This window comes from Taeniopygia guttata, chromosome 3 (genome assembly GCF_048771995.1).
Source record: "Taeniopygia guttata chromosome 3, bTaeGut7.mat, whole genome shotgun sequence".
Classification (NCBI taxonomy): Eukaryota; Metazoa; Chordata; class Aves; order Passeriformes; family Estrildidae; genus Taeniopygia; species Taeniopygia guttata.
This window is the reverse complement of record NC_133027.1, coordinates 75,190,337-75,217,632: the sequence shown is the minus strand read 5'-3', so window position 1 is coordinate 75,217,632 and position 27,296 is coordinate 75,190,337. Positions and strand designations below refer to the sequence as shown.

Sequence of the window (27,296 nt, the reverse complement as noted above, 5' to 3'; positions counted from 1 at the left end):
TATAACACCTTAAAAGTCCTTATCAAATATGGCTATTTTTATTTCTTTTGTTTTATAAAAGATTACTGATATATCAGTCCTTTAGAGAAAGCATTGCAAATGAATGCCAGCACTCCGATTTTCATGCTGAATGAATTGATGTATTGATTTACACCACCAATCTGTGGGCATGGCTGGGTTTGGCTGCCCCTGAGGTCTATTAATCCTCCTCCAACTGTCTTTGATGTTCCAGTGTACTTTGGGGTAAGGAATAATGAAAATCACAGCACAAATACAAAATAAGCTGCCAATCTCCCACATCAGGTCTCACTTAGCCTGTATACAAAATCTCTTATTCTTCAAAGCACAAGAAATTTAAATCCTTCCTAAAATTAATTATTTGTATTAACTCTGGGTGATCTATGGCAACTTCGTGGAACAGGGAATATTTACAGGAACAGGAGGCATGCAGTGACCCTTGTGAAGGAAGCTGCCATATCAGCATGAGTCTGAATTTACATTAAGTACATTCCTCATCATTGATTGCTCCATTCCTGGGAAAGCAACTTGCAACGTTCTGACAATTTCTCTTTGCATCATCAGGCATCAATAACACTGTTAGCAGCACCATTAACCTTCTGTGGCCTTGGCTTAACAGCGCTCAGTGCCAGATCCAGAGCCCAGCTGACAGAAGCAGAACCACACCAGAACCAAGGTGCCCAAATTCAAGGATCCATTTCTAGTCAAAATCCCTCCTCCTAACCTGCTGCTTTGCAGCTGTAGATACCTAGCCTGTCCCCCTCGGTGGGACTTGATTTGCAGTGCATTAACATGCTGCATGGACACAGCAGTCCTGCCCCTACCCCTCCCTCCAGTCAGCAGCAGCTGGGGCAGTAGCACAGCCCAGCACTCTCCAGACACCAAGGGGGCAGAGCAGGGACTCAGCCAGAGGCTTATGCCACCTCCACTCCAGCTTGCAAAGGTAGCTTTCCCTATCCCTTGGACACCTACAACTAGCTGCTGACCCCCACTAAGAACAAGAGTGATGGGGACAGGTCCCCTCTGCTTCTCCCATCTCCTGTTCAGGTTGGTAGTGGCAAATCAGCTGTCTGCTGGTAGAAAGAGACAGATGTGCCCTTAAGCACAAAATACAGGTACCTCAGGAAACTGAGCAGATGCTGCATTTCCCAATCTCCTATTCCGCCCCACCATAAACTTGGCTCGAGCTGGGCTCCTGTGCAGCTGAGAAAGGCTCAGTATAGGCAAAAAAAACAGAGAGAAAAGAACCTGCCCATGGCCCAGAAAGAGGAGCTGTCCTTGGAAAAGGGACACACACCCACGCTCTTACCTACATGCCAAGGGATGCTTAAACATTTTGCATAAGAGAGCACAGGAACTAAGGGTATAAACAAGCTAAGTCCCTTTGTGGAGTTGAGTAGTATTTTAAACCACTGAGACTGCATACACAACATCTCAGCTGGAATTTAGTTAATTTATTCAATGATGCAGAAAAGAATACAGGACCCATCATCCCCAGGCTGTGCTGAATTTTCAAGGTTGACAGAATTTATATTGCACAAGGAATTGAATGACGCTTTTCAGAACTGAAGTGAATTTTATGGCTCTCAATATACGTTTGTTTACTTCTTTTATTTAAACTGCCTTAATCCAACTCTTGAAATTACATACATTCTGATAGAAAGCAACTGCCAAGGCTCACAACTGGCTGTGTGCCATTGCTAGAAAGAACATGAAGGGTGTTTGGTCTGAAGTAGCGATGGCATTCATTCATCTGCTCTTCTGGCGGCCCAGATACAGACCTTAGAGCATCCCTTAAATATATCACTTAAAACTTCATAATGTCTTGGCACATCTCTGTATAAAAATCAGTAAGTAGCTTTAAAAAGACATTTGTATCATCCCAGAAGTTAAGCAGATGGGTTTGCCAAAACCCAAGCACGACTAATCACATACATAGTGTTTTATTGCTACTACTCAGAAGTTCACTAGAGAAAATGTAATTATTTAATCTTTAATAAAAAGTACGGGGGGGTGGGTTTTTTTAAGGCAAACACTGTAGTTCAGGTATATCCCTTTAAATGGGACTTCAGAGTATGTGAGGTTGTTTTAGCCAAGCTTTTACTTTTCCTCAGTCAATTTTTACTCAGTTACTGGCATGTTGTCTCCCTCACTCATTTTGGATAATGTTATTTTCTCCTCAAAATTTTAAGACTTACCAGCTCCTTCACATTTCTTGCATTTGAAAATGAGGCTGAAAAATGCATGGAATCCATACTATCTACTCTGCTGCAGAGTTTGGTCATTTGCGACTCATGCCTGTGTCTGCTGTCTCCTTTTGGCAAGAGTCAGCTTTAACTTTGACTAAGAAATGGGACTGAGGGATTAAAGCAACAGCAGAAAAAACATGCAAACCCAACAATCACTCATTTGACAGACCATAATAATTTCTTCCCTGTTAAAATAAATATCTGAGTTGCAAGACAGGCCAAAGAAACTGATAGCGTTTTGGAATGGAAAGGTAACAGAGCATTAAATGAAAGGTTGTAAAGAAACAGGGACAGTCAAAAATGAGAGTAAATGGTTTCTAACCACCTCAAAATAAGAAATTTGTTTCTAATACAGCATTTCATGATTTCACAGTAACATTATTCTAACAAACAGATAGTTCCTTGAGCCATAATTGTCTTTCTTCGAAGCACAATTTGAGACACATAGATCAATACAGCCCTTTAGGGAAGATATCAAAATTTGGTTCCCTTTAGAAACATCCACCTTTGTGGCATGTTACTCATAATTATGGGGTAGAGATGCACTATTGCCAACATCTGTACTTTTTACTGAAAATCCTGTAGTATTTATTGTTTCATCTATACAAAGATGTTTCTTGGAACGATGTGTTTATGTGACAATCTTGTTTTTATATACAAGTGCAGGCACTCACAAGTGGTAATGCTGAATGCTCAAATACAACTAAAAATTAATAACAACATATTTCTAGAGCCTACCATTCTCCTGTACTAACATATAAGTTCTAGCATTGGTTGTTCCGCAAGACTGTATAGAGCTACTGCCATGAAAATAATCAAAGGACAGGTATGGCTACAAATACAGTTTCCCTGATATCTTTAAGGCAGAAAAGCCCAAGATTGGAGAATGTTGTTACTTCACTAAGAAGTTATGCAAAAGTTGTCTTCGGTCCACTGTGATACCTCAGTGAGGAAAGGTTCAACACCTCAGAGGATATGGTCTCTGTTCTGCACTTCTGGAGAACAATTATGCAAGGCAGTAGCTATTACGTCTGGAAATGGACCTCCAGACAGGTCTCAAGAGTTCTTTCTGTTTACAGTACTTCCCTCTCAAGAACTTGTCACCTCATCTCAGAGAGACAATAATCCTTTCAATACAAAGAATTAAGTTCCCTGACTCACTGGTAAAAACCAAAAAGCAGCTAAAGTGGCAGACAATTGCATGCCAAAATGAGAAGCCACAGTTCTCTTTTGAACACTGATTCAAACCATAAGCAAGCCAAAAAATCCAGACCAAGCTGTAGATCAGATGCTGATCCCATCATGTGGACCACTGTCCTTTAATAGCAAAAGAACTGTATTTTCCAGCAGAAATCTTCACTGTAGGCCTGTGATATGGACAGGGGCTTGTAATATTACATGAGTTTGGGTTTTGTTGCTGTTTAAAAAGTTTCTCAAACTCTTACAGCTTCATTTGCGATCTTGGACCTCTGAAGGATAGTAGGTTGGCAGAGTATCATTGCACACTGACAGCTCCGAAGTTCCAAGCTTCAAGTGAGCCTGCACTGGGTTGGATCCACCCTCCAGCGCCGTGCAGTTTACCAGCTGCAGCTCTTTGGTGAAGCAGAATTCAATCTGGCCAATTGTTTGTGCTTTTTCACCCTAGAAACATGAAGGGTAAGATCAGCCTCGTGGGAAGGAGAAAATAAATTAATTCTTCAGCTACACTGCCCTATCTATAGAATACAGTAGTGATTATTTGTGTACTTACCAGACGACAAATGCAAAGAGAAGTATAAAAGGCATCCACTCTGATCAGTTTGTGGTATATACTGTTACTCAGTACCAACCTGGGACTTATCTAACTGGTAAGCCTCGTTATGAAATGCTGTGACACATTATCCTGGCCTTTACTCATCTGCACAATGATGAGCTCTGGCTGAACTCTGAGTATTGAAGGGCACGTGTGACCAGAAAGACACTTTTCCCCAACTCTTCATGGCAGGACAGGAATTGAGGCAAATAAAATTCTCCATATATGAGAAGAGAAACTGAATTTTATAATAGCTTTTACACAAAAGAATACAGAAGCAAGCTGACCGAAGTGGCAGAAGTGCCGTTTTTTGACTACAGGACAGGCTAGGAAGAAAAATACTGACTACGAATAAAGCAGGCAGGCATGGAGACCTTTCATATGGCAAAAAGATTACAGAAAAATCCCCCCAATGCTCAGGTCTAACAAAACGTGGAAGAAAAACGGTTTTGAAACAATTAAGCAGGACGAAAATATATGTACAAGATAAAAGTAACTGAGGTGATGCTTTTTTTGTTTGTTTGGAATTTGTGTTGTAAGGGAGTTTGTTTATTTCAGGTTTTTTAAAGAAATGTAAGAACAAAGAATGTGTCTAATCCATTTCAAACATCAAAGTACCTCCATCATGCACTTCAGGCATGGACAGGTCTAGAACTCTGAAAAAGGCCTATCTTCAAATAACTGAGATGTAATTTTAAATTTCTATTACCCAATACCTTCAGGTGTTAAATACAGGAGACCCAATTACTTTTATGTAATTGGAGCAGTATGCCAAGTGTACTAAAAGCAATGGTAGAACTACAGTGAACAGAGCTAGGAACTGGGGTTTGTGTTATCTCTGTATTTCTTTAATGTCAAAAGGTGGTAAGTATACAACCCACATTCAACTAAAATTCTTTTGTTCCTTAAAGTAACTTATAAACATGTTAAAAATATTGTAACCCTTAGATTTTTTTCATGTTAAAAAACATATGAGCACAAAAACTTCAGAGTATTACTAAAGCAAGAGTTGACAACACACTCCAATAGCAACGGTATCTTAGCAGGTTTTCAAAAATTGTCGCCTGCATATGGGCAGTAACTCTGCCAAGAGTTCTGTAGTAAATAACCTTGAACAAGCTGAGATAAGAAGGAACCACTTACAAGAGTGAAAGCTAACCTGTGGGTTTTGTTTTTTGCTTTATTATTCTATGAGGGCAGAGTAACCTAGCTAAAAAAAAGGAAAGAAAGAGCTCTACAACCTACACATGTAATTGTTCAGAATACTGTTTTGTTCTTTTAAAGGCACTTTTGGTTCAGATATGGTGACCTATACTTTACAGAACATTGTCTCTGCCTACCACCTTCTCTACTGCATCATGATGCACAGCATAATTACTGGCAAGGAAAAATAAAAAGACATGGCAATTTGAGAACTGATTGGTTCAAAAGGAAAGACTACAGTGACCTCTTTAGGTATGGGCTCTCTGGAACAATCTCAGAAATAAACTTCTGAGCTGCTTTATTTCAGAAGGATTCTGACAGCAGCACCCTCACCAAGGCTGACATTCAGCGCACTCTTGTTGGTTTTAGTAATCTGCCATGCAGCAATTAATCTTTAGCAGGCATGGAGGAAAGTGCTCAGCTACAGCAATACCTCTGGCAGGGTGATTACAGCATTCATGCAAGAGATGCAGGTTTAATCTTTTAAGACAAAGAGACCTTTAAAACCCAAGTCCAAGAATCAAACAATACTTATATGCAAACAGTTGTATACACAAAGAACATCTAGACCAAAGTTTCACCATAGTAAAGATTTTTCACTCTATTTTTGCTATATTTTTAATAGAAAGTGCTCCTTAAAAAAAGTAAGGTTTGTTTGCTTTTTTCCATTTTTGGAACTTAGGGGAGTTTTTACCTCTTCTGGAGGAAGGCATTGGATCTTTGGTGTTACACCATAAAATCTTGTAAGAGCTTCCTTTATAGCAGTCATCTGAAAAATTAAAAAGCTTATAGAGATTAACAGGTCACAAGAACATCTTCCAACACTGGTTGAACTCTCAAAAACTTTTATAAAAAGCACAACATTAAAGAACTATAAAATTTTAAAAAATCATTTTTCTACAGAAATGAGTTGACTCCTACTGAAGAAAAAGCCCATGCACATGATTTTGTTTTATTAAAGATTGCCTCTCACCTTGTAATATGAACTGCTTGGCTTTATCCCAGCTTTCAAGAGACAACTGAAACAAAGATAAAACATTTTTCCATGTTTCATGTATGCAAATATACCTTTATAATCATTAGGTAAAACAGATCTTAAGAACCTGTCAAGTATTACAGCGATGGGAGCAAGGGCAACTTCTCTTTCATTGTTTGCCAGCCTAGGAAAGGCCATTTTCTGAAAAGACACTTCCCATCTAACCTGGCAGGGTCAGGAAGAACCCTTTCCCACACCTCAAACTGAGGAACTAGGACAGTTCAGTCTTCAGACACAGCTAGGAGAAAGGGAGTTTCAGAGTGCCCTGTTCAGTGCCAGAGTATCACTGTTTCCTTTCCCCTGTCTTGAGTCATTCCACTGTGCTCCTGCCACTGGGAGGGCATTCCAGGCACCCCCATACTCAAACACAGCATGGGCTTCCCGCGGTAGGAGACATACAGCACACTGGGAGAGGGATACAGCACATCAGTCAGAATCAATGTTACTGTCAGGGCAGAAACTGTTCCTAATAAATATGTTTTTGAAGATGAAAAGCTGGTCACATGAGAGAAATGAGGTAGTGCTCAAGAACCAGTAGCCTGTGTACCCCTTCCTTTAGGCTCAGTCCTGAGAGGGCTCGCATTTCCAAGCTGGCAAGATTCGGGACCTAACATGTGTTGAGTCTGTGATTTCTGTAAGAAGTGGGAATGGTGAGTATCTTGCAGAATTTAATCCATAAATGCTGATAATGCTCAATCCTTCCCTTCCAAGGTCAGTTTTGGCACAATGAAGATTTTGCCCAGCTGACTAAATGACAAGCTGGTTTTCACTGTCATTTTACACTGGATATAAGGAGGCCAGTAAAATAAAATGCTCTGTTAATTCTTACAGAAGGCTGCTTTTTAATAATTTGATTTGCGGAAATAATTTTTTTAATCACTGGCATTTTTTGTCTTTCAAGTAGAAATTATATATAACGACAACATTCTCAGTCTTTTTTCTCTTCAGCAAAGAAAAAATTAATTGTACTCATTTTCACAACAAATAATAAGCTTTGAGCAATTAATTTCAACATGCTTCAGTCTCTATTCTTTTGCAGTGTTGCACGCGCTGATACGGAGTCACTGTGCCATCTGTAAATGTTTTAGTCACACCATCATAGCTACTTAGGCAATTGACTTAGACATCATTAATTTTAATGTTACACATGACATGCTCAAACACTGAAAACCCTCTCAGAAAAATCTGCTACAGTTTTAAAAGATATCTTCAAAACCGAGGTGGGAGGGAAGAAAGACTTATTTTCTTTGTGCATATGCAAAAGAAATGAGACTTTGTCTAGGAGACTGCTTGGACAGGATACTGGCAGAGCATAAACAGGATGAGCTGGTTTGGGGTTTCTCTGGGGTTGTTTTGTTGAATTTTTTTAGGGTATGTTTCTTTGTACAAAACTATTTCCTCTCTCAGAGACTGTCCTCTCATGGTCAACGAATCGCAGTCAAACATCCTCTCACCCATACCAAGCACTGATCAGGAAAGGACTCTAACCTTCTGGCATTCAACTGCAGCCAGAACCCATGCATACAGCACTTGGACAAGCCACAACAGTCTCCTCAAGACTTTGAATCTGGAATGGCCAGTGCTTTGGAACAATAAGGAGAAATCACCCCCTAGGACAAAGCAAGAGTGTCACAGTGGGTTGTCACAAAGAACTACCTGCAGCAACTGAAAACTTCAGAACCTCCTCTCTTGCTGTTGCCTCTCAGCCTTTTCCCAGGATGTCCTGCATGATTTTGCCTGCAGCTTGTCCTTTTCCCTCAGTACAACACCGTCTTAAAAACAAGTGTTTGGAGCTCAGCATGACTCAGAAGTTTGGGGGATTTTGTCACTTGATTTAGAACTTTACAGGTACCATAGCTTTTGGTACCAAGACACAGCCTGTAAAGCTACTCAAAAATTTAGTGGCTCATGCTGTCTAAAAGGATGCTGCTAAGAATGATGCTGGCTTGTATGACTGAAGTGACCAGAGACTGCTTCCCATGGAAACAACTCTTCCTCTGAACTTCAGTACTAAAAATAATTCATGCTAATTCTCATTTCCTCTCTACTGTGAGATTTTTAGACTTTCATTTGAGGCTAGATCTGAAACCTTTAGGAACTGTTTGAAATAAAAGCCAGATCATTGAGTTCATTTACGTACCCATTGAGATCAACATGCCGGTAGAGTTCTATGGCTTTACCGAAGTATTTTTTCTGAGAATTAAGGGCCTCAAGTGTGGCTGCACAAGTGCCATGTTTTTCCCACTCATGTTTCCTACAGGAGAAAAGCAAAATGCAAATTTTAGAACACAATACTGGCAGATACATGTGCTGTACAAGCTAGCCACTGTACTTAAATCAAGTACCCGAAAGGCTACAGCTGTGGAGTAGGACACTGCATTCAAATTTATCACACATGTAAAAGGTCAACCCAAGCAATGTACTCCAACCATTTCAATTACAGCAACATCTGTATATGATATATATAGATACATATCATGCTCTTATTATACAACGCCCTCTCAGTATATTTACACAAAGATCTTTGGAGGTCAGAATGCAAAAAAATTGCCTAGAAAATTACTATCTATACACTTTTTGTAAGTTTTAGTGGAACCTGTTGTGTTAAACACACTTTTGAAACACTAAATTATTTTCTGAACTCAAAGGATTAAGCCTTATTTTGGGTGAAACAGTGTAATTGCACAAGCTGCTAAAACACTAGCATCAGCTTTTAGGCTGGCCTGTGGCAAAATTTTCACAGATCTCCTCTCAAGTCTTGCTTCTAGTCCATTATCCATTCTCCTAAGAGCAAGGAACAAAGAGCAAAAGAAATTCTTACAGTGTACAGACAAACTCAAACAGGACAAAAACTGGGGAAAAGACAAATGTTTCTATCAGTTCTAAACTCCATAGAAAGACTAAGAAGTATAATCTTTTGTGACACTGCCTGTGGATGCCTTTTTAAAATTATTTTCAAATGTTCACAATCCACATGTACTATATAGGTATGAGTTCAGCAGATGTACACAAGGATTATCTAATCACAAACTCCTGCCATCATCACAGCATCCTGTGACCTTCTGATGCCTTACGTACATCATAAAAAAGCAGAGCAGAAGGACAACTATTATTCACTTGAAAGCCTACCTTGGAATTGTCCATTCACATTAAAAACTTCAGAGGTTTCTTAAGGAATTAAAACACTTTAAAAGAAATTATGTTTGGATTTGGAGAAATAGTGCACTACTTCAGAATAGAAAATTAATAAAGCAACTGTGGTGTCAGTAGATTTGAAGCAGATGCTTTACTGTAAGATTTTCACTGTATCTTCCCAAGTCTAGCCTTGTAGAGAGTTCTCATCCTGGCTATAACATTTAGCACAACTGCATGTCAAATAAATTGTCTACTGCCTGGGAAGAGTCTGGCTTCCATGAGCAAAGTTCTCCAAAAGGGATTTTAAATTACTAATGAGAAGACATCACTGTTTTAAAGTAAACAGAAGGTCTTTCAGGGCAAGAGATATAGTTAGGTTGGCTCAGAAGCAGGTAATAGTGAGATGCAAAAGGCTACTAAAAAAAACCAGCAGCAAGCTGAAGGCAAGGCTTTGCATGTAAGATGACAATTTTAGTTCAAAGAACGTACATATGCATGTCTGTAAAACTAATGGTGATCTGCCTGTCTTTTGAAGGCTTTCAGTAGTAGTTATATTTAAGTGTTCTGCTCTTTCTGAAAAGAAGGCAGAAATAGAGGGCCAAAGATTTGTTGGCATTCAAGAAGCCTATTATTGCTGCCATGGAACTGCTATCAGAGTGGCTTGGCGCAGTCTGTACTGACAGTGCCTGTGCACCATCATCTGCAGCAAGCCAAGAATGCACCAGGCCCAAGTCTTTTAACCAGTCCTCTGAGCTTCCAGAAGGGACAGAGACTTTAGTCTCCACAAAATATTTACCAAGGCTTTAAGATGATACAACGTCACTTTATTTTGCAGCACAGCCGTGTTAAAAGAAAAAAAAAAAGATACTAATAACAGCTGCAGGTGTTCATGAAGGCCTCCATCCTTCTGCACCTCTTACACCCCTGAGCTTGGTGGTAGCACAGAGCTGCTGCCAGTAACCTCACTGAACAGAGAAGTGGCTACCACAACACAGCACATTCTGTTTTTCTATTTTCTTTTCTATGAGGAAGCCCAAAAGGAAAGCTCTCTCAAGACCAGCAACACAGTGAAACTAGCTATAGAAAGAGATCTGGGAAGCTGCTCTTGCAGCTAGCTGTCATATCCCAGGAGGGCTACTGCTACTCAGATTTAATGTGTCAACAACAGCTGTTTCTCCTCCCTGGGGACAAAGGGAGAAAACATTCTCTTTCTAAGTTTCAATTCTCTAAAACTTCTGCTATAGCCCTCTCTTCAATAGTGGTATTTCATAAGAGAACAGATCTATACTGCAAATGAGACTGGCAAGACAGTGCTTCCTCTCATGCACCTGAAGACCTACTAAGACAGATTTTTATAAAATAATATCCAAAATGCTTTTTAGGGTTTTTTTTTTTTTTTTACTCACCAGAACTGGGTGCGATTCAGAGATGAATGAAGCACATCAGGCCAGTAGTGTCTCATGTCTGACATAAGATCCTATAAACACCATAATTAATAAATGCACCTACAGCACTGAAAAGCTACTTCTTATACAATCCACATATATTGATAAATTTTTGCAACTGAAGCCTCATCTTTCAGTGTCCATAACTGAAATATTTTGTTGAAGAAAAATAAAAGGTCTTTTTCCCCCATATTCTGAAAATGCTGTCGTTGGAGGTAACAGGTACACCTACCTAAATATCTGAACATAATACTGAAACACTGCCTCAAAGCAAGATTTTCCTTCAACTGTCCCTGCAGAAGTTGTTCAAACATTCAGTGTTTCACTTTTGTCATATTAAGTCTCTTATCCCTGTCTGTAACACATCAATGAATTTTGGTGAATTAAATATGCTGGAGTTTTTTAAGTAGAAAAAGAACAAAAAAGGACTAATGGCCTAGGAGAAAACACACAGAAAACAGTATTCTGAACTTCTACTTTCTTTGTTTGGATTCTGCAGTAGAAAACGTGAAGGGAGAACACCAACTGACGGAATCTTTTTCTTTTCACAGGTGCTTTTTGTCACTGCAGATCCATCACCTACGTGGTGGTGGACCTCTATATTTTATGAAGGAGGATGTGACTGAATGAGCCAAACTGTATGTTCACAAAATTAAGTAGTTACAGCTGCTAATGATCACAAGGACGGCAACTTCAAATAGTACCAGAAGCACTAAAAGAATTTCTGGAGTCCTTAAAAAACCATACCCTTCAGTAAACATTAAGAGTGATATTACAAACTACAGATATTGCATATAGGATGTGCAAAAGTAATTGCACTTAGCTCTGCCTGGTATGTCTGTTTTTGTTTTAAATACCTTGATCTCGGTGACATTGAAATGCCATGTCCTATTACAGTCTTCAGCTCTGTCAGGCCTAGGGAAGCAAAATAAAATTGAAGAAAGATGTCTCCTAACTCACTGCTGGCAACTAACATATCATTGACCTGAATTTTAAATATGCACAATTATAGCTGGAGATTTTACTTAAAAATGCAAGTAAACTATCAGAACCTACAGTGGTTCAGAAGTAAAACCTTCAAGACACTAATTATGGCCAAAAGATTTCTCATGAAGATTCAGAAGACGGCCAAAAGATTTTGTCATGATTTCTTTGTTTGGCCCTTTCAGTCCTTTCATTTTATGTAAAAGTCATTTGGGTGTGCCAATGACTTGGAAGGGTCTTGCACGTGATGTCACTGATGTCACTAATGGCAATGACCTCCTAAATTGCTGCCGCATCTGATGTTTCTGCAAGTATCACCAAGACACTCTCTGGGAATCAATAGATAATGCTGTTCCCTTTTCCAGGACGCATAACTTAAACTTGTATTTGTCCAGAAAATTTTTGAATTGCTGCCATTGGCATCAATTCCAGTGAGTTGATTCCTTTGAAGCAAATTACTTTTTCCTATACTTTTGCAGTATTTGTGCAGAGATAAGATACATAAAGCCACAAGCAGTCATGAGATAATAACAAATTCTTTTTACTCAGAGAGACAAAAAATAGGAAGGGAAACAATAGTTCCCTTAGTTGTTGAGACTATTTCTGATCTTATGAGAGGTTTGTAAATAAAATGCTTATGCAGCCAGAAGACTTCAGCAAGTCATGAGATACAGAAGTGTATTTCAGTTTTTTGTCAAGCCATAGGGTTTTAATTTTGTTTCAATCATAAGGACAGATTAAGATCTTCAAAAAAAAAAAAAAAAACCACAAAAACCAACCAAAAAAACCCCATAAAAAAACAACAAAACACACACCAAAAAACAAACAAACAAAAAAAAACCCAAAAAAACCAACAACCAAACAAAACCCCACCCAACAAAACCAAATCACTAAACATTCTGGTACAAAATTTAATTTAATTAATACAGGCTGAAAAAAAATCACTCTATGATCATACCACAATCCATGGATTGTCCAGTACTTTGGTGGGTCATGACAATCATTAGCATCCATCTGTAGGAAACAAAACCACAGAGTATTTGCTGCACGTATCCAGGAGTAAAAGTTACAAGGCAAAAGTAAAACATCATTCAGTGATGGCCTGGGGTTCTACTGTGGTATGCCAACTTGCCAAATCAGGAACTGGTGAACTCCAGTTACTTAAAGCTGTCATGGATTATGACACTTAGGGACCCAGTGGCATTAGAATTTTGAAGCAGATCAGTGAAATCTGAACAGACAGCATAAAGCAAAGACAAAAGGACAGGTTCTGAGGTAACAGAAAGTAGCCTGATCCATGCTAAATGAACAGAGCTTTATCTGTGTTTATAGTATTCCAGGTGGCAGCTCTCTATATTTTTCCCATTACCACATCTTTTCAAAGAGTGCAGAGCCATTAAAATGAACTATAACATTGAACAATCACAAAACTCTCTTCAAGCCTCCAGGACTAGTTTTATCATTGTATTAAAAACAAAAAATACAAAGAAGTGATTAAATACATTGCTTATTCCAAGTAAAACAGATTTATGCTTTAAAGATTTTGACTCAAGGGACAAAGGAATGGAGAAAAATAGGAAGACTAAATACTTTCCTACAAAAACCAGAAAAATAGAGCCTCCAATAAAAACTGTTGATAATACAGGAGAAATAGCCTACACTTTAATTACTGTTTAGAGCAGAGATGTATGCCTGAAAAGAATAGACTAAAAAAAAATCCATGTCACACATCACAGAATACCATTAGTGTATTTTCCCTGATTATTCTTCTTAGGAATTACAGCCCTTTCAAGTAAACACTTTTTGCCATTAACTAACAACCTCTCCAGACATTCTTTTCCCATAATAATAGCTTTCCTTTTTTGCTCTGCATTCTGTCATAATTATGCCAAAATGCCTTTTATGTCATGCCAGAGCAAGAGCAGAGTGTAGAGAAGAGCAGAGACAGGCCTGTAATCTCACTAATTGCCTTCCACATGCCACAGGCCAGTGGCAGCAAATCTGCAAGTTCTGCAAGACTTTCTTGTTCTGTGTCCATTTCCTTCCTCTCCTCTCTTGCTACCAACAATATAAACAATTACACCCAGCAACAGCTTTTTTTTCCTGAAAGGAGTATTTCGAACAAACACACACTGCAAATGCCTAAACAATATTGCTCTGTCATGACACAAGCTTTGTGGATCTGGAGGGGTTTGGCTATCTAGCCCAAAGTACAGCAAATTAATAGTCAACAGCTTGCTCAACTGAGGTGGCAACAAAAACAGTACAATTGTGCTCCTTATTCAGTCTTTAACTGCAGTTCTCAGACATGCTAATGGAACAGCCAGAGCATTTCAGATTTGAAATCATGGCACTAACCTTCCTAGCAGTTTCTTCTGTTTCCTCAGACTCTTGGTGTTACCCTGTGTGCTGGCAGAACTGGGAGGTCAATGCAACCTACAACACATTAGTTCACACTCTGAATTAAGCTAGCCAAAGCATGCAATCTCCTTTTCCATTCTAGCCTTAGTATCTTTCCAATGTTCATTTTAAATCAGTATCATAAAAAATGCAAATGTTGCTCTGCAAAGCTGGGTACCCCTACTTGCTGGTGCAAAACCACTCCTTGTCAGCCTTCCTGTTTATCACAGACTGACTGCTGGAGGATTAATTCAATCTCAGGCAAGCAATGACTTGAAACAGAGGTACAAATACTTAGTTTCAAGTGAGCACTGGACCCCAGGAAGCCCTGTATACCTAGATTCATTTGAAAAAGAAGCACTGTTTTATCCTGTTTTAAAGCAATCTGATAACCAAACCAACCCAAATGAACCATACAGGACATATAAAACTGAGCAAAGTTCTGGTGAGGCTGTAGAGCACTCACCATGCTGAGAGGGAACACTCCAGCAGAAGGATTAGCCTATTTGCACAAACAGCACATGCCAGAAGCATGGAAGCTTTTATCATCTCTGAAACACCAAAAAGTGAAACACCACGGATGTGTCCCAGAAGTGTCACCTGTTGAGCTGCCCAAGTTCCAAATCCCTTGGTACAGCAGCTGGTAAAGGCGAGAATACTGCTACTAGGTCACATACAGATACACCAAATAGAAATAAAAAATCAGCCTCTGGGAAATGAAATATTTAATCCTCCCTTCCAACCACCTTGCTCCAGTAGGCCATCTCTTTAATTAAGATAAATTATAAGTTATTTTGTAATAAAACATGGCAACTGCAAAGAAAAAATCCTTGCTTTTCAAACTGTGGAGAGAGCTCGCCTCTTCAACTTCTTCCCCTCAAACAGTTTGCAATTACTCCCCTTCCTCCTTTAGTCACTTTAATTCTTTTTGTATTGTGTGATTACTTCATTTTTACCAAAAAAAAAGAAGGAAAACATGTATTTCCATTCTTCATTTAAGCATCAGCTATAAAATTATTGCCAAAGTCTAAACTTAGGAAATTTTTTTATCTCGTATTGAAAAATAAAAATTAAAAAAAAAAGTCATCTGTTGCTTAACACAACATTCAAATTTGAATTCAGGCTGTTCTGTTCATTACTCTATTCTATTGTTCTTTTTTTGACTCTTTCCTTTAATGAGCACATATGTGAAGTAAAAGGCAGATGACAGCAGGCACCATTTCTTTATTGTCCTTCCCATTACTAACAGAGAAGGAACTGAGTAACTTACAAACTTGCACTGCATTTTCCACATTTCACACACACACAAAAAACCCACAACACAGAAAATTTTATCTTTTTGCAATCTCCAGGATGCAAAAGCTGAAATAATAGTTCCCTTTTAAGTTCTGGAATAACAAGTTTTCACAACTCCATAAAAAGGGAGTAGGAAAGTCCTTCTTCTTGCCCTTGAGTTGCTCTTAAGTCACATTTGTACTGAAAAATGTGGCATGAATTAGCCACTGGCACCATTTTTTAAGAGAATATGAAATTCACAATCACTTGAGGTTTGTGAATCTAGTTTAGATATCTTTGCATATGACATAGTCACCGTAGGTCAATTATATGGTACTGGAATTTCTAATCACTTGACAAGGAAGAAAATCTCTCTTCTATCTTCGCCCTTTTCACTGTAATAGTCAGTAATTAGGTCCTGGGGTTATCACTGCTTCCATGATATCACTTTATTTTAATGGGTTAGTTTGGAAGATATGATTACAAAACACTTTCCAACTTAATTGTGCTGATCACACACAGTATTAAAAAGCACCAGCTGAACACTTACTTTTTAAAGCCCAGGAAGAGCTGGGAGAGATGTATTCTCAAATTTCTGGCAGGCTGATGTGTGCCCTCTAAATTTTAAAGAAGCCCTTTTGGGCTTTCAAAAGCCTAAAAAACTTTTCAAGCACAGATTTGCAAAACAGGTAGGAGTTAAGATGCAGCTCATTTACACACCTCAAGAACACGCTGTGTATGAAAGAGCCTATAATCAGATTCCTTTATACAGGAGGCATAAACTAGGAAGTACTTTCAGAAAAAAGGTATCTCACTGCTTTTTGCCATGAATTATATGAATTACTTCTGCTGTTTCTTTCACAGCATTTTCCTTTCAACATCATGTCAAGAGTTTTAAACTGAATAATAACATTAAAAATATTTACACCCTGAAAAATACCAGTTCTTATAGATAAATAAACCAAACACACAGAAGAATCTACCTACTTAAAAATATTTAAATTAAATCCTCAATTAAGGAACTCCTCTTGTGTAAAACAAGAAAGCTGTTATAAGAGTACAGCTGAGATCTTGTCTCTTCATATGAATCAATGATGGGAAACTAGGAAAAAAGTAACTTAATATGATTTTAATATCCCTTTTTCTGCACTTCTTTGAATGTGTTTGTCCACCTCTTACTACAGAATATCATAAGAAATCAACAAAGTGCAAAGATGCCTACATTTTCTGATGCTCAATATCTTCAATTATTCACTACAACTTCACTAGAAGGTTATGAAAATTATTTGTCAATTTATCAAGTGCACTACCCTGGAATTCAGAGAAGTAATCAGCATAAATACACAGTGGGAAAACTGGTAGGTAGAAGTTTATTTTTTTTATTTCGTGTCATTTCATTTTTCTTTGTTTATCTTTTCCCAGTTGTTCTCATCTCATTCATGCAAGCAAGGGTTTGCACTGCTACTGAATCTGAACACTGACTTGTGCTAGACACTACAAACTCTTCAACACCAACATCTCTGCTTCAAGTCATTATCGGTGATGTCTAATCAACAGAAAATCAGACACAAATTGCAGCAAATCTTCCATTTCCACTCAAAAACAGGCAAACAAACAAAAAACAGCACAGTGGTCTTGATCATTGGTCTCAGTCACACACATCTGACTTTTGTTACTGATATTGCCCTCCACATTCATTTGGCTGAACCTGAAGCTAATGTATTATACACAAAGTTCTTCAACCTTGTGTCAGTAAATCTGATAATATTTTTAACTTAACTGTATGAAAAGAGACCTTTTAATACTTCCAGTATAGGAAAAATGATATACTTATCAGACTGCAGTAGATACTTAATAGCAACAGTATACCTCTTAGCTGTGCTTTGACAGATGTATGTTGGAAGGTAGGGTTCATTTTGGGTTCACACATCCCCAATACAGCAAAAAATACAGAAATACTCAGAGACACCTACCACAACACCTTTACAGCTCTCTTTCCTGACTGAATCAGTATTTGATGATGTCACAGAAATATTGGAGTCAACATTACAACGCTAAAAAACTAATTGTGCAGTAGGTAGCTAAAATACTGAACTGTCATCAGTCAAACAAGGCAAGCAAGTCTTCCTATAGAGTCTGATGAAAGTCTAGGATTGAGTTTATAACTAATAAAATGTCACAAATTCTGTAACAAGCTTGGTATACAGTATACCCTACACTGACAACTCTATCTGTAACACACCACAATCTTTCCTGTTATGGCTGCTCTGCATTGCAGGGGAAGAAGCAGAAGTTCCATCAAGATCAGGAAAAACCTTTATAAAGGCATAACCAAGATTAAATACTTAATAGCCTTTATTCAATCTGTTCACACTTTTATTATCCAATGCTGCCTTTTTTAGGATAAGATAGAAACACAAAAACCTCACCTTACATACAGTCACTGGCCAATGATGAGCAAAATACAGCTTTTTCCAGGTATGAGGGTGGATGCCACTGGAGAGAAACAGAAAAATTTATTTTTCTTCAAGTTTTTTAAAAAGAAGAACACCTTCAGGTACACTCCAAACTAGTGATTCAAAGAGAAACAACATATAAGGAAACATGCTAATATCCCCATTGTTAAACAAATTCTCCTTCTGGCATCCTAGCTCCATATGCTTTCCATATATATGCATTTCTTAAGTATGGAGAGGGGAAAAAAAAAAAACTCAAAAATTTGTTCAAGAAGTGTTCTATCATTTCAATAGAGCCCTTTTTCAACAATTTGGAGCAGAACTATTCTGGTTAAGTAAATGTAAATGAAAAAACCTGTTGCATCAGACACTACAGCAGATATATTCAGTTATTAAGCAACCAGACAAAGTAATTAAAGAGAACAACAAATGGAAAAAAAAAAACCAAACAGAACTGCAAATTATTTAAACTGACAACATTACATGCAGAACTGTCAAAATAAATTGTTATTCTCTGGAAGATAACAGCCACTTGTCAGTCATTAGCTCTTGCTAGAGGATATATTACCAAAAGAAAAAAAAAAAAAAAGGAATAAAAGACCAAGGTAATTCTTCTCAACCTGAGGACAGCCTAGGGATGCTTCCATGTTATATTACATCTCAGATTTTTCCTCTAGTTTTTCTACTTTGCAATGGCCACATTTTCTCTTAAGCATTCACATGTATCCATGGTTTTCTATATAATTTAGGCAAATAGCTCTGGAATTTACCAGGCATAGCCACAATGAAAACTATTAACACTTTTATAGGGATCTTTACTGTTGCTGTAGAAACCTGAATAGACAAATTGCCTTGTATTGCAGAGAAGTTAATTTACTTGGTTTTAAAAGGCCCTTGCTTAGAAACGATCTTTCATTAGACTTTTCATTAGACCTTTATCTGTATTTGAAATAGCAGCTCAACTTCTGCAATGTCAGTCATGCTGAAAAGAGTTCTCCTAGAACACACTTTTTAGCTAAGGATAGATCAGAAAACAGTACTGATTTAACAGAGCAAGTTCAGCTCAGAGCTGGAATTCAAGGAAAGCCATTTTCAATACCTATGCAGCTTCAGAGATATCCCCTCCTTCTCTGGACCCGAGTTATCCTGCTCTGTGCAGCACAGGAATGTGGCTCTAGAGCTGACTCTCTGCCAAAATGGCCAAGCCAGAGCCTAAATCCTGGGGATTGAAGAAACAGCAGCAGCGTCTAAACTACCCACTAACTGCAATGTAGGCACTGAGAGATGTTCAGCACTGAACTGAGCCCCCCTAACCATTCTCTTGCCAAAGCACTAAAAGGAAGCAGAAAAGTTTATTTCCTCATATAAAGCAATAGGAATTTCAGCTTTGACCACAGAAGGGTGTGACTTGGGTGTGGTTTCTCCCATGGCCCATTGGTATTGAAGCTCAGATTTTTCCAAGGGACAATAACCACCAAAAAGGTGGTGCAGCCATCTGATACAGCCTCAGTTGGGATGTCATATAAAAAATAATGTTATATCATCAGAACTGAGAAAATAGCAAAGAGAAAAAGAGATAAATAAAAAACTAAATGATGCAACAGTTAGTGCAATTCACACCACAGGGATAACTCCAGATTTTTTGATGTGTGTCAAAATAATTTTCAGTTTTTGTCATTACTACATCACAATTCTAAATGAGTCATCTATAGCAAGATTAGGAAAGTTTTAAGTGCATCAAATAGAATTTAAGTTTCCCCTCTTTCTTCATACTGACACATGTAAAGGTTTCCTCAGGTACGATCCTTGCTTCTCCAGTTAATGTAGATGCCTTACTATAAATCACCTAAGTGCAGAATAGTACCTAGTAACAAATTTACATTAAAAGATAAACTATTCTGACCTACACTTAAGAAATGAGTTGTCAGATGTTTCATTTTAAAGCTCAACTTACCTTTGAGTAAAAGTATCTGAAGTACTCCAACAGCATAGTGCCATGCAAAAACAACCCAGAATCCAATAGTACTGTTCTGCAGGTTTCATTTTGTCATCCAAAGAGCTGCAAAAAGGTGTTGAAAGAAGAAATCTGTTACCAATCCAGTACACTTAAATGTTAAAATGCAAAAAAAAACCCAAAAACCCTACTATGTCAGAAAAAGCAGGTAATAGTAACTCTAGATTAGATTTATAACCATGGGTAAAATGGGGATGTTTTTCATGGCTGTGCTTGATTCCCCAGCTTGTATGGTAATTTTCATAAACGAATGCCATCAAGGATGAGATCACCATTTCCTGTTTTTCTTTACTTGCACACGGTTGCAACAGAGCCACCATCCAATCAAGAGAAATATATAAATTTTCTACACAGCTTTTATTTTCTATACTTTATGGAATTGAAGACACTACTTGTAGTCAGCTCAAATTCCCAAAGTGATTAATTTGAATTTAATATTGAATATTCAGGTTGGATTGGCCAAGGCTGATATTAGAAACTCATACGAAGCCAAGTATGATGTCCAAAGATTAAATTCTGTCTAAGTGACAGTTGACTGCTAAACTAATATTTTTTTTAAATGCTGCTAAAACCACATGAGTTTCTGTTCTTGTTATAAACCTGAGATAGCCTCTATGAAACCAAGAGCAATTTGCCTAATACGTCATGGACCTTAGAAGTCATGGGATTAAAAAAAAAAATAAAATCAACCTTAACAAACAGAAGGACTTTTCACTTGGCACAGGTCAAAAATCCCAACTATCTCCCAAAACCACCAATCATTTCACAGCATTTCAAAGGCTACCTTCTAGAAAGGGACTTACATGCACATATTTACATGCAAGTTATGAAAGCCTCACCAAACCTACTTCCCAACTTTCTCAAAATGACAACCCTACACAAGACACCACGCGTAACCTAGGTGACCTTTATCTCTCTACACAAGTTGCATTCTTTTTTCTATGAAGGTTTTTTTTTTTAAATTCATGCTCACCACAGTCAAGTAAAGCTTGTTTCGACACCAGTGAAGACATGGCTGATTCCGCCATTCCACTGAGAAAACTCAGTGTAATTGATATTTACAGCTCATTATAAAGAAAAGCCCATTTTCCCACAGTTGTTATGTGGCTCTGGACCCAGCTTGCAGAACCCCACAGTTCTGCAAATGCCGTGCCAGAGCTGAAGTACAAAGGAGGGAGCCTCCCCACTTGCAAAATGTCTGGGAATTTCAAAACTCATGAGGGGTTTGGGCAACAACAGTAACCGTTAACCAGCTAAATTTATCACAAGGTTTTGCTAAATTGTGAGGAAGCTTAACATCTTTAAGACATTCTTCTATTTCATACATTAATGCCTCTCTAATTTGTAATGGACACATTATCAAGGTATTTGGCCTAACAGAAGATACAATAAGATAAATAGTAATTGCCAACTGTTAACTTCCCAATCTAGTTTCTTAAAAACACCAGAAGGAATTTCACTCACCAGGTAAAATAAGAAAAAAGTAATAATTATTTTAAAAGTAAATTGGAGAGTGCCAACAGAAAAGCAAACAATAAGGATGAACTAGTCTTTAGCAAAAGCTAGACAAAGCAAGACATATATGCTGTATTAAAGAAATTGATACAGTCATACAGTGTATTAAAAGTCACAAATAAATAATTAAGTGCTGGATAGCCAATTTCCCCAGGAGTTCTGCACCTTAAGTGATCTTCAGTCTCATCATTTGAGCAACAGGAATTAATGATGATGTGAGATTCTGCTTTACAGACCTGCTTAATGGTTTCATCTTCTGTTATTTTGAACTGAAAACCAACCCAGCAAGACTACTTTTCTGCATAAAAAACTATCAAGACAAAACACTGAGAGACGTAAGGAGTGTAAGATTCATGTAAAATTCTGCCCTACCTACAAAAAGCAGCAAGTACCACTTAAAAGATAGTAATGTCACACATCACCAAAAAAAAGCTGCACTCTACAAAGGTGTGGAAGAAACACCGTAAGGAAGTCAATTATGAAGAAAAATAACCCAGCAAGCGTTATAGCATTTCTTTTGATGTAAGTTGGTAGGCAGAAAGAAGCTTCTTTTTAGTGACCAAGTTGCAAAAAAAGCATAAAGGCAATTGTTTCCTTTCTCACTGGACTCGTGCTTGATCAAGTGATGACCAGGAACAGAGAGGGCTTCAAAAATGCTGCTATCAGAGCAGCAGAAGGTGCTGATTTATTCTATATATTGTTCTGAACCCTGAAACCAGAACATACAGCAACAAAGCAAGTTTAAAAACCCCCAGTCTGTAACTTTCAGGTTTTTTCCCCTGATAAACAATATAAAAACCCTAAGGATTTAGCTCAGAAGACAACCTTGCAGCTACCACAACACTATCACAACAGACTGATTTATTCAAGGTGACCTTTCATTCGTCTGTGACACTGATAGTGGCAAGTGAAAAGTGCATCAATCTCACCTTAAAGGCATCTGAATTATGTGCATTTGAGGAAATACATGCATCCATATGAAAACTGAATTAACAACTAAGATGCATAGAGCACATACATTTTTAATAAAAATTGCTTCTGTTTACTAAAAATTACTCTAGATTACTAATTTCATTAACAGAAGAATGAACAGATTTAACAAATCTTACACCAACTCTCCTCTAATAAGAAACAGTGATTTCTTATTATGAAAGTTACAAAAAAAGACAAAAAGATCCAAAAGATTCATAACATAGAAAACTTAAAACTTCAAAATAAAACCTGCACATATACATAAAATTATTACTTGACACTAGGCAATCAACATTATTTTCATTATGGATAAAATTCCAAAGTGCAATAATAGCTTTGGGATTACTCTTGATTTACTGTATCTAGAAAAGGAACGCAAAACACGTGTTTCTGTGTGTGTTTTAGTAACCCAGTCAGGGCAAAGTCACTTTCAGTTATATTAGCATTGTTCCATGCTGTTTTCAAAATTATCTGCCCAGGCTTATCAAACACTAGAGAGAACTCGTAATAAACACTGAGGAAATCCTCCTTTAACACATTCACTATAGTTTGAATTCTAATATATCATCTAGAGCGGAGTGCTGATGTAGCACATGCTTTTTTTGGACTCTAGCTTTTTTTTTAAATGGTCACCTCTTATTTTACTTGCTTATTTTCTTTCTGTTTGGCTTTTAACAATTAGCTTGACTAGCAAACCTCTCATTAACACAAAATCTCCTGCTCTACAGTTTAGTTCAGTGTGTATAATCAGAAGAGAAGATGCTGCAGAAGAGCACTCAAGCATCAGAAGGAGATGGCCATGGTTATGACATAGCATGCACGCAGCTAAATGCCGGCAACAATGTCCAAAGATAAGATTTAGGACTGTTAGCCTGACATCTAAAGCCACAAAAATGAACACCCAAGGCTTTGGTAGCATCCCTAACAAGTCAGCATGCCACATGTTGCATCTGCCACAACGAGTTAGACAAACCAAGTCTGTATGCCAGAAGCACTAATTTAAGTTATAACAACGTTCTTAGCTCCGGCAACTTTCACCTCCACTGTCCACTCCCAGCTAGCCACGCATCCCAAGCCCAAGTGCTGGTCCGAGCAGCTGCAGAAGGCTCTTCGAAGCCTTTTCAGAGGCAATACTCACGGCCACCGCCACGGCAGGATTTCAGCAGTGCCCCTCTCACGGCCTTCAGTGCGGTGGCTGAGCGGTGTCGAGGTGAGCCTGGAGGTAGCAGAGGCTGCGCTCAGCGCCGCCGGCTTCCTGGGGAAGCAAAAGAAAAAACTGACAGCGCATGTAACTTGTGCCGCCGACCACGGCACCCCACACACGGCTCTGCTCCGGCACCCATGTCACTGCGACAGCAGAAAGCTTTACTGAGATAAACAATCACCACAGAGGCGTCTGCACAAACCGTAAAGAATGCAAATCTCCCAAGCACCGGAAGCAGGAGGCCTCCAGGAAACAGCAGGATGCCAAACCTGATGTAAAGTTTAAAAAAACCCCAAAAAACTATTATGAGTTTTCCCGCCTCTGGGAAATGCCACTTACTTGGCTGACTTACGGATTTAAAGCATAGGAAGTGAAAGCAAACACAATCTGAGTCCCAGGCCTGCAAGTCCCACCTTTGCAGCTGGCGCAGCTGAGGATCCCAGGGGCAGAGAGCCACTCTCCCAGCCAGAAAAGCCTACTCAGAAACACCTCGGGCGGGCCGAGCCGCAGCTCCCTCCTGCCCGGCTGCCACCGCGGGAGCGCAGCCCCACGGCGGGCAGGGAGCGGGAAGAGGGAGCCGAGGGAAGCCGGAGCAGGGACACGCTCAAATCCGACCTCCGCTGCCTCGGGTTCAGACCTCACCACGCTGCGCGCACCCCCGGGCCCGCGTTACCTTCCTGCGCTGCCCCGGCGCTGCCCTGCGCCGCCCTCTCCGCAGCTCTGCGCACGGCCCCGCCCGGAGCGCGGGGCGGCGCCGCCGCTCACTCGGCGCCTCCCGCGGCCCGCCCGCGCGCTGGCAGCGGCTGGGGCCGCGCGCGCCCGGGGTGGCGGCCCCGCGGTGTCCCCGGAGCTGCCCCGGAGCCTCCCCGCGGCCAGCCGGGTACCGCGGGGCAGGGCATTGGGAGCGCGGGCAAGAAAGGAGCGGTGGGCTGCGGAGGAAGTGATTTATGTGGGTGGTTGGCTCGTCCTGCTGCTTTGCTTGGTTCTTGTTTAGCATATTAAAGGATTTACTTATGATAGTTTCATACTGAGCTTTTGCGCGGCACAGAGGTCTTCGAGAGTGCGATGGGGACTCTAAATCGGAGACTACTGACTAATGCCAGCCCAGGAGCTGACACAGGCGTCTGTGGCGTGCTTCTCCAAATAGAGAAGTTTGAAGTGGTAACAACTCGTGTTTGGAAGCAGTAGGAAGTTCCTGAGGAAGGAGCCCCAAGGGATGAGTCAGAACTTGGTTCAGTATTTTGTCAGCGGTACGTTAAACTATGAAACATATTCTGACCTTTCTTTCTCTGCCGATGCATGGATCATAAATACAAAGTGTGATTTCTAATTACTATTATGTAGTTTTGAACTACAAAGGGTATGTTACAACCATCCTACAATAATGTACTTAAGAAATATGTGAGCAGATCTGCTTCCACAAGCAAAATAACATTTGTTTTAAACAGATTAATTACAGTCTTTGTAATAAGGTCTTTGTTCAACATCTCCGTTTCATAAACTGGTAAACAAAATTAATTATGTTTTCATATTTACATGGTAGGAAGGAGGATGAGGCGAAACTAATCTCCTTACCTACCTTTCTGTGGAAAAGAGAAAATGCGCTGGATGGAATGAGTGATGCATGGGTGACTAAGAGGTATCAAAAGCTTCAGACATTTTCTTGAAGAGTGAAAAATAGTGAAGCTGTCTAGATCCTAGTAAGCAGCGTGGCTCTTCCTGCCGCTGAGGACACCAGGGCACAAGTTTGATGTGGATGCAGCTGGGGTCTGGGGCACATCCTTCGATGTTCGGATTTTTTGCAGTCAGCTGCCTACTCAGGGCCAGGGATCCCTGAGCACAAACTCCGGCCCTTTTCCCTGGGAAAGAAAACTCACCTGTCCAGGTTCCTGATGTCAGTTTGTAAGGCTCCCTTGGGATTGTCAGAACAGCACAGGTTTGATGTGGGGGCAGCTGGGGTCTGGGACACATCCTTCAATGTTCGTATTTTTTGCAGTCAGCTGCCTGCTCAGGGCCACAGGACCCTGAGCACAAACTCCGGCTCTTTTCCCTGGGAAAGAAAACTCGCCAGTCCAGGTTCCTGATGTCAGGTAGGGCTCCCTCAGGACTGTCAGGGCTCCGTGTGGCACTAAAGTCTTTGTCCCTGCCTATTAAATCAGAACAGAAGCACACCGAGTTGTTCTCTTAGACTGAATCTATCTCTGTAGATTAGGGGTGAAAACATTGGGCTACAGTGCACACACTCTTGCTAATCTTGTTTGAGTTGCAACAGGGATTTGCTCTCTGAGTGTGCCAAATTACCACTTTGCACTTTGTGCAAACTAAGCTTGTTTACAAGTTTCCCATTAGGGTGATTACAAAGTGAGTCCAAAGCTACCCAGAAATAGTGTAGGCTTTAATATAACAGGACAAAGAAGCCACAATTTAATGTTACACTATCATAAAATAGTGTATGTTAATGGACACTGTTATTAAAAATAATGTTTTTGTGAAATATGCAAAGATAGACAATGGACAGCTACACTGGATAACTATCTCCTTAAGATTTTCTATTTCATATTTGTCTGTCTACTATGATCTTTTTCTCTTTTGTCTTTTATCTCTGGACACTGCCTATTAGCACTCATGATGCTATGAAAAAAATGAGGAAATGTCAGAATATTTGAGAAGTTTCTTCTGAATTTCATGAAAATTATGTTCTCCTCAAAAAATTCTGAACAAAAATGTGGTAGTACCCTCAATTTCTATGTTTATATGCTGAAATATGTAGCCTGAAAAAAAAACCAACCCAAAATGAGTTGAAACACTTCAAAAGAATACATTTTTCCAGCTTTCAGCAGTTTACATAAGGATTTAAGAATCAAGATAGAGACTTTCTGTGGGAATCCAGGGCTTCCCTCTGGCTGCCCTGGCAGGTCTGGGACCTGGCAGGGGGTCAGGAACCCCCTGTACAGAGCCCCAAGAGACACTGTCTCTGATCTCTGTCCATGGAAAAGAGTTTTTAATCTTACAGGATGAATTACAAGCTCTGAGTGTTTGATAAGAGTAATAATTGTGTGGCACGGGTGCAAAAGTAAAATTTTAGGTTTCTAGATTAGGGGTACAGAGGGGACAAGATGGAGGAATTGGGTGTGTCTTGTCCTTTTCCTCCTTCTTCATGCCCTCCATGTTTCACTGTAGTGTTGGCATTTTTCTATTGGTTTAGGCTGGGGACACACTGTTCAATGTAGGTGACAGATATTGGCACGTTATTGTAAATATAGCACACGTAGTTTCTGGTATATAATGTTTGTAACATCCCACTGGGGGCAGAGCCCCACACGCTGCCTTGCAGGACAGACCTGCGGCAGGGCAGCAGAACATGTTAGAGATAAGCAAGAAGAAACAACCTTGAAAACAGCACAGATGAATTATGGCTTCTTTGGCAACGGGGCAAAAAGACAGAGACTTTCTAAAATCTCGGAATCATCAATACCACAGATTCCGACAACTTTCAAAATTTTTCTCCATAACACAGTGTTGTTTTGCTTTGATTATTCCCATTGCACAAATAGAAAAAACAAATCCAGCTAGACTTTATTCCTAAAAGTGTGGTAAA

General features: G+C 39.4%; 1 protein-coding gene and 1 long non-coding RNA gene across 6 annotated transcripts; one reads left to right on the top strand and one right to left on the bottom strand.

Annotated features, from left to right (window-relative positions):
• Positions 1-1,452: 1,452 nt before the first annotated feature.
• Positions 1,453-24,508, bottom strand: RNASET2 (ribonuclease T2). 5 transcript variants are annotated; one of them, XM_072927165.1, is made up of 11 exons: positions 24,372-24,508; positions 23,533-23,749; positions 19,948-20,052; positions 17,967-18,033; positions 12,821-12,876; positions 11,736-11,793; positions 10,840-10,910; positions 8,439-8,552; positions 6,236-6,281; positions 5,957-6,031; positions 1,453-3,908 (listed from the first exon to the last, which is right to left on the bottom strand). In XM_072927165.1, the coding sequence occupies exons 3-11, from the start codon at positions 20,034-20,036 to the stop codon at positions 3,717-3,719; spliced, it is 768 nt and encodes a 255-aa protein (XP_072783266.1). In that variant the 5' UTR covers positions 20,037-20,052; positions 23,533-23,749; positions 24,372-24,508; the 3' UTR covers positions 1,453-3,716. The 5 variants fall into 5 exon arrangements, with proteins under 5 accessions (XP_072783266.1, XP_030124254.1, XP_030124253.1 ...); XM_030268394.4 differs by having other exon boundaries at positions 23,633-23,749; positions 24,372-24,502; XM_030268393.4 differs by having other exon boundaries at positions 23,633-23,749; positions 24,112-24,393.
• Positions 24,509-24,672: 164 nt separating this feature from the next.
• On the top strand, positions 24,673-26,400 carry LOC140683745 (uncharacterized). Its single transcript, XR_012055135.1, has 2 exons — positions 24,673-24,948; positions 25,242-26,400. It is a non-coding gene; the product is annotated as an uncharacterized lncRNA (long non-coding RNA).
• The last annotated feature ends 896 nt before the right edge of the window (positions 26,401-27,296 follow it).

Bases quoted from the DNA above. Each gene is read 5' to 3' on its own strand.
- RNASET2 (XM_072927165.1), bottom strand. From the start codon at position 20,036: ATGAAACCTGCAGAACAGTACTATTGGATTCTGGGTTGTTTTTGCATG. The intron at 12,877-17,966 runs GTGAGGTTTTTG...TGTTTCCTACAG, and splicing joins GGCCAGTGACTGTATGTAAG to ATGGATGCTAATGATTGTCA. The intron at 10,911-11,735 runs GTATTTAAAACA...TGGTGTTTATAG, and splicing joins TCAATGTCACCGAGATCAAG to GATCTTATGTCAGACATGAG.